This window comes from Crotalus tigris, unplaced genomic scaffold, assembly GCF_016545835.1.
Source record: "Crotalus tigris isolate CLP2741 ecotype Arizona unplaced genomic scaffold, ASM1654583v1 scf7180000018491.14276545383:2951260, whole genome shotgun sequence".
In the NCBI taxonomy this organism is placed as follows: Eukaryota; Metazoa; Chordata; class Lepidosauria; order Squamata; family Viperidae; genus Crotalus; species Crotalus tigris.
Window position 1 is genome coordinate 1,752,896 of NW_024097037.1, and position 7,464 is coordinate 1,760,359.

Here is a 7,464-nt window from a genome sequence, read left to right on the forward strand (position 1 = left end):
TTCGACGTCTCACATCCAGAGCGGTGGGAGTCCTACGTATCCAGAATGGAGAACTACTTCAAGGCAAACCAAGTGAGGGAAGATAGCTTGAAGGCGGCCACCCTGCTTTGCGTTTGCGGCCAAGACGCCTTCGAAATCGCAGAAAACCTTGCAGCACCTGTCCCAGTAGAGTCTGTAAGCTACGCAGACCTGAAGAAGCTGCTGAAGGAGCACTTCCACCCCAAGGTGTCCGTTATCTCATGGCGCCACACCTTCGAACAGAGGGATCAACGGTCCGGTGAGTCAGCCAAGGAATACATCGCCGCGTTACGGAAGGCCGCCAAGCCCTGCGAGTTCAAGGACCTCGAGGAACGATTGAGGGACCGATTCGTGTGCGGGTTAAGGCATCGAGAGCTACAACAGAGACTTTTCGCTAAGGAAGAATTATCCTTCCAAGACGCCTTAAGGGAAGTCACCGCAGAAGAAGCAGCAGGCGGCGCCGTCAAGAACATGCGGCCGATCAGAAGCAGTGCAGAGGGTGCGTCCGTGCACCAGGAAGACGTCCGACGAAACTCCGAGGAGGATCCGGACGAAGAAGTCGACCGTCTACACCCCGCGAAGGAAGAGAACCAGAAGGGAAGCTCTTCGGCTCCACTCAAGTGCATCGGCTGTGGAGGTCGCCACAGGAGAACCGACTGCAAGTTCCGCTCCGCTACCTGCCGGGCATGCGGCAAACAAGGGCACATTGCAGCTGTGTGTCTGGCCCGACGAAAGGCACAACCCCAAGAAGAACGCCTGAAGGGTACCAGACTCCCCAGCCAGAATAGGGTAGGTTTTTGCGCTTCGCGAAGAAGCATCTGTAGGACAGGCACACACAAGCCCATGAAGAAAAAGCTGTCACTCAACGTGAAGCTACAAGGGGTTCCATTATCTATGGAACTAGACACAGGGTCTGCCCTTTCCATCATTTCATTGCATACATTTAGGAAGATTTGTTCCAGTAGTGGGACTAAGGCCAAGTTAAGGCCTTCTGATATTGTATTAACAGATTTTCAGAACTCAAGAGTGTGTGTTAAGGGGGAGGCCACCCTTAACGTGCAATACAAGAGTTTTGAAGGTCCACTAGACTTATTAGTAGTAGGGGGTGAACGAACGAGTCTCATAGGACTCGATTGGTTTGAGGCCCTGGGGATACACGTCACAGGACTCAACAGCTTACAAACACTCGACCTACAGGAAGTCTGCAAAGAATTTGCAGATGTTTTCAGCCCCCAGCTGGGCACATTCAAAGGACCACCTGTGTCCTTAAAGCTAGACCCCACTGTCACTCCCATTAGGATTAAAGCAAGAAGGGTCCCTTTTGCTTTAAAAAGTAAGATTGACACTGAATTAGACAAACTAATCCAACAGGAATCCTAGAACCTGTTGATTCCAGCCCATGGGAGACCCCCATTGTCACGCCTCTAAAGGCAAATGGGGACATTCGCATTTGTGCTGATTACAAATGCACACTCAATAAGGCATTGCAGCAACATGCCTATCCTGTTCCTGTGGTCAGTCACATCCTGGCCTCTCTCAAGGGGGGGCGTGTTTTTGCAAAGCTTGACCTAGCTCAAGCATATCAACAGCTGCCTGTTGATGATGATGCTGCTATAGCTCAGACTATTGTGACCCACAGGGGAGCCTTTAAGGTAAAAAGGCTACAGTTTGGAGTGAATGTCGCTCCTGGGATTTTCCAAAGCGTAATGGAAAACACACTACGAGGTATACCAGGGGTCTGCCCCTACTTTGACGATGTCTTGATTGCAGGAGACTCCACACACATTCTAGCTGAAAGCTTAGGGCTGTCCTGTTAAGATTCAGGAAATCAGGCCTCAAGCTCAGAAAAGACAAATGCAAGATTGGGGTGCCTTCTACTGAATTTCTGGGATTCAAAATTGATGCTGCTGGGATTCATCCTGCTGAATCCAAACTAACTGCTATTTTAGAAGCACCCAGGCCAAAGTCTAAGGCCGAACTTCAGGCCTTCTTAGGCCTCCTGAATTTCTACAATTCTTTTCTTCCACATAAAGCTAGTGTAGCTGAGCCTCTTCACAGGCTACTAGACAAACAAGCTGTGTGGCTGTGGTCACAAGCACATGAGGCTTGCTTTAAAGAAGTCAAGGCCTTGCTCACTTCTAACAGTGTTCTTGCACATTTCAACGAGTCTCTTCCTGTGTGCATCGCTTGTGATGCGTCCCCCTACGGGGTTGGAGCTGTCCTGAGTCACCTCAGGTCTGATGGAACTCAGGTTCCTATTGCATACTACTCCAGAACACTGTCTTCTGCCGAGCGCAACTACGCTCAGATAGACAGGGAGGCTCTGGCTGTTGTTGCTGGAATTAAAAAATTCCACGATTTTCTATATGGCAGGCATTTCACGGTCTTCACTGACCATAAGCCTCTGCTGGGACTGTTTACCACACGTAAGCAGACTCCCCACATCATTTCCCCTAGAATGCTTAGGTGGTCTATTTTTTTGTCTGCATATGATTTTTCATTACTCCACAAGCCTGGGAAAGAAATGGGCCATGCTGATGGCCTCAGTAGGTTGCCTCTGCCAGTAGTAGAAGCTGACCCCGTGCCAGCTGTCAACATTCTATCAATCCAAGCCTTGCCCGAGCTCCCTCTTAGTGCCAGGGATGTTACCGCTGAAACAGGTACAGATCACACACTTTCACGTGTCCGCTCCTGGGTCCTGTCCGGGTGGCCTGAGCACTGCCCTAGTCCTGAGTTTCAGAGTTTCTGGTCCAAAAGGAACGAACTGTCCCTTTCTCAGGGTTGTCTGCTTTGGGGAAACAGAGTTGTCATTCCCACCTCAATGAGGACTAGGGTCTTAGAATCCCTCCACGAGGGTCATCCTGGCATTGTTCGTATGAAGGCTCTTGCACGAAGCCACTTGTGGTGGCCTGGTTTAGATAAAGGTATTGAGGCTACGGTACACGCATGCCACCTGTGCCAATGATCTCGCCCAGAGATGCCCCAAGCTCCTGTGCATAGATGGGAGGAAACACAGTCCCCATGGTCTAGGGTGCACATTGACTACGCTGGGCCCTTTCAGGGCCAGTTCTTCTTGGTCCTTGTTGACAGCCATTCAAAATGGCTTGAGGTTGTGCCTGTCTCATCCACCACCACTGCAAAGACTATTCAGGTACTGAGGGGGATTTTTGCTGCACACGGGCTGCCAGATGTCATTGTGTCCGACAACGGCCCTCAATTCACCTCCTCCGAATTCCAAGCTTTCTTACAGGCAAACCTGATTCGTCATGCCACGTCTGCGCCTTTTCACCCGTCCACCAACGGTATGGCTGAACGCATGGTGCGCATCGCAAAGGACGCCTTGAAGAGACTCACCTACGGGGACTGGCATCACAGGTTGGCTGACTTTCTCCTTTCTTATCGCACCACACCGTCCACTTCTACAGGGAGAAGTCCAGCTGAACTTCGTTGGGGGCGCCAACTTACTACTAGACTTGACCGGTTGCATCCGGACAGACTGCCTTCATCTACCTCACATCCTAGGGCACCTAGACAACTACTTGTGGGTGCCCCGGTTTGGGCTCGCAATTACGGGCCTGGTCATACATGGGTCCCCGCTTCTGTGTCCAGGATCACAGGTCTCTCTCTCCTACGAGGTTGCCCTGGACAACGGTCGTGTCCTGCGTCGGCACATCGACCAACTCCGCTCTAGGCGGGACTTTTCTGCTGAGACTCCTGGGTCTTTTCCAGGGGGGGAGGGGGACCCTTTGGAGCAAAGGGAAGGGCAAGAGCTACTGCCCATCTCCACTGAGGGAGCCACAAACGGCCCGTCCCAAGATTCCGCAATTGCTCCGAAAAGGAAGTCATGGAGCTTACCCACACAACAGGCACTCACGCCTACTCCAGCCAGGGAGTCACCCCGGGGGCATACCCACTTTCCACACACATCACACAGCACTCCAGTAACGGAGGATACCCGGGGGCATCCCAACAAATCATTCCCCGCAAGAGAGCTGGCACACAATTCCCAAGGTTGGCCTGACCTTACCCCAAATCCTACAGGGGGTCAAACATACACAGAGCTAGTCGAGGAGCCAAGTCCCGACTACAACACCCCTAGCACAAATCAGGGAACACCTGAGTTTTGGGAAAGTACAGAAACCCACACGAGCCCGAGCACAGAATGGGGTTCAGGGAATGGACAGCCTCCTGACAGGTCTTGGACTGACCTAGGAGGTTCTACAGAGACGCCCAGCAGTGGCTATCACTTCAAGGGGCCTGAGGGTCTACAGCTAGGTAGGACAACCAGGTCACAAAGCAACAGAAGCCCTGGCCTGACGAGCCCGGTGGGCAAGCAAGCAGGCCAGGCATCGGGGCACAGTCCTTGGAAGACACCAGGACACAATAGAGAGAACAGGCTCACGCCTCCCTCCAGTCAGGGGACTTATGCCAGTAACCCAGAGCTAAGAAGGTCACAGAGAGCAAAGAAATCTCCTAAGTACCTAGAAGATTACATAACATTGCTGGCAAGGCAAAAGCCAGTAAACAGTGGGAGCACTGGGGAGCAAATTGTCGTATAAAATAAATGTTGTATGTTGGTAGTAGTTTTAGCCCGGGGGAAAGGGGTGTTATGTCCCGAGCCTTGCAAACGGCTCGGGCGTTTGCAGGCAGTCCCGGGCAGGTGCAAAGCTGCCCGGGACCAGACAGGCTGTCGCCAGCGCCGTGCGCATGCGCGGGTGCTGGCGCGGGAAAAGTAACCCATTTACCCGGGAGTTGCCTATATAAGAGGCTGCGAGGCGTTTGGGCGAGGCTGAAGCCATCTTCCTGTAAGCTGAACGCTGAATAAAAGAAACTGAGAACTCCAGCTGCTTCTCGTGTCTGTTTTCCCGCCACGGACTCAACAATCTCCAATGATCACTTTATGGAAGTTGTGCCTTTAGCAGTAGTCCAGGCCATAGGTTGTTTTCATAATTGCTTGGGTTGGGCTACAAACTAGTTAACTTTATTATAAATCAAACATGACTTCAATAGGAAATTCTATCAAAAGTTAATATAAAAAAGCACAATTCACATTGCTTTTAAAATATATCTGCTTCAGACAACCCTTCATTAGGTAACTTGGCAAAATACACAAATTAGTGTTTAATTGATAAAGGCAAGATGAAAATGTTTGATGGTTTTTTTCCAGGTCTGCACTGGGATTTAAAGTGATTATCCAGTAGCTGCATTCCTCTTTCCACTTTTTCCTTTTTCTCCTCCCTCTTTAGTTTCATGTCTTTTTTCTTAAATATTTGTTTTCTTGGATATTAGTTAAATATTGATGGGCGTAAGGTGCACTGTATATATTATTTGATGATAGGTAAATTAGTTTGTTGAAGATAGTACATTTGAGTTGGAGACCTTGCCCAAGGTCTCCCTGGATTAAAATGCAAGGACAGCAAAAAGCAATCTTACCTGTTCTTCTTTGGAATGCTCTGAAAATGATATACTCCAAGATTCATTCTGCATACTGCCTGCGTGTGATTGAGGAAATGGGAGGGTGGCAGCTGTTGTCCCAGTCCTGTCAGGGATTTTATTTACCCTTCAAAAAGTCCTTTGTTAAGTGTTTCAATCCATTTTTGCCAGCTGCCTGCAAAATCTCTGCTATGACTCATTTTAGGTTTTTTTGACACTGAGAAATCCTAGTGTCGGAAGGAGTGATGAGACAGCAAGAGAAGGGACCTAATGTCAAATTTGTATAAAATCAGAATTCTTCCCATTTCAGACAAGAAACTGAGAAACTCTAATGATTGAGAAACTGTCACAGAAGTCAGACTTCTAATTTTTTGAAAAAAATAGACTCAAAATGTTCTTTTGTTTTCAATCTTTTTTCTTAACTCAGGTCTTGGATATGAGTCATGATGTAGAAAAACATGGCAAAAGTCCACAAAGTTTATCATATTTTAATATATTTTTTAAACAAACAAATATATTACTTTGAGGGTTTTTTGTTTTTTGTTTTTTTTACAGAAAGAAAGGAAAGATGCTTCTGGAAGAAACAGCTAGAGACAATTTTTTGAAAGAATTTCCTACCCAGAAAAAAAAGATTGAAAAGTGCTTCAGTTGCCTTCAGGAAGTGACAACCCACATTGACAGGATCCACAAAGGCTGCACCACTGCCAGCCTTGTTTCCAGTTCTACAAGTGCCACTTCTGGCATCTTGACCATCCTGGGGTTGACCTTGGCTCCTATCACAGCAGGTTGGAGCTTAATCCTAACAGCCACTGGGATTGGCTTGGGAGCAGGAGCCACAGCAATTGGCCTTTCTGCAGCTTTATATGAGAATATTATCAATTCAAAAGAAAGGAAGAGAGCTGAAGGTCTCATGAATGAATGTGAGAAGAGCCTAAGAAACTCCGTGCAGCCTCTTATAATATATTCCAGCAGTGAGCTGACCCCAAATAATGGAGTGATAGGGGAGAATATCAGGAACATTGTCTCTAATATTTCTGGTCAGATTCCTGACATGAAAATGGCTACAAAGAGGATTAAAATAAATGTAAAGGCATTGAAGACTATTGAAACACACTTGAAGATTTTAGCAAAGCAAGCAGTTAATGCAGGAAGGAGCTCCTGGAATAGGTTTAAGAACTCAAAAGATATTAAAAAAGCTTTCAGTGGACCTACCCTTGTTATGACCAAAGCAGCTAGGATGCTAAATGCTGTATCAGCTGGAATGTTTCTCCTGATTGATGCCTATGACCTTGTCCAAGATGCTAAACATTTGATGAAGGGAGGCAAAGCAGAACTGGCTTCAGAGATAAGAAAAAAGGCAAGCTTACTTGAAGAGAAACTGCAGAATCTCAGCAAACTCTACAATGAACTGAAAGACTTGGAGTAAGCTAAGGAAAGAGCCAAGAACCATTTCATCTATATATACCAAATACAGCATTTACTTAGTCTACAATATTTGGGACGGGGGCTGACAATCATGAGGATTACATTTTGGTTTTGCTTATAATAATCTAAAGGCCACTTCAAATTTTTATTTAGCAGATAGTATATGACCTACATACAGAGGTAGCCATAGGTTAACATTTTACTGTTTTCATTTCCTGATTAGGCTTGCTTTGCCCCATAAAATCACATCAAATTCCATAATCCCACAACAGAAAATTCTTCGTAAAAATTAATATGCATTTTCATATATAACTTGCATCATATTGCATATAGACTAATGTATATTTTAGGAGGGATATTAAGTCCTATTATATATTTTACACAAATATGTAAACTATTGAAAATATGTGTATGGCAAGCTAAGGACCACTTTCCCCCTCTCTCTCTCTTTCTCTTTGGGGGACAGCCAAATGGAGATCCTATCTTGATGATGATGGTTTTAATTTACTGGATTTTTAACTTTATTATTTAATCTTTATTTTAACATATATTTCTATAGAATGGTATGTTTTTGGACTATAATTGCTT

General features: G+C 46.6%; 1 protein-coding gene across 1 annotated transcript; it reads left to right on the forward strand.

Annotated features, from left to right (window-relative positions):
* The first annotated feature begins 6,019 nt into the window (after positions 1 to 6,019).
* Positions 6,020 to 6,877, forward strand: LOC120312427 (apolipoprotein L3-like). The gene has a single exon (XM_039353139.1). The coding sequence runs from the start codon at positions 6,020 to 6,022 to the stop codon at positions 6,875 to 6,877; it is 858 nt and encodes a 285-aa protein (XP_039209073.1).
* Positions 6,878 to 7,464: the final 587 nt, after the last annotated feature.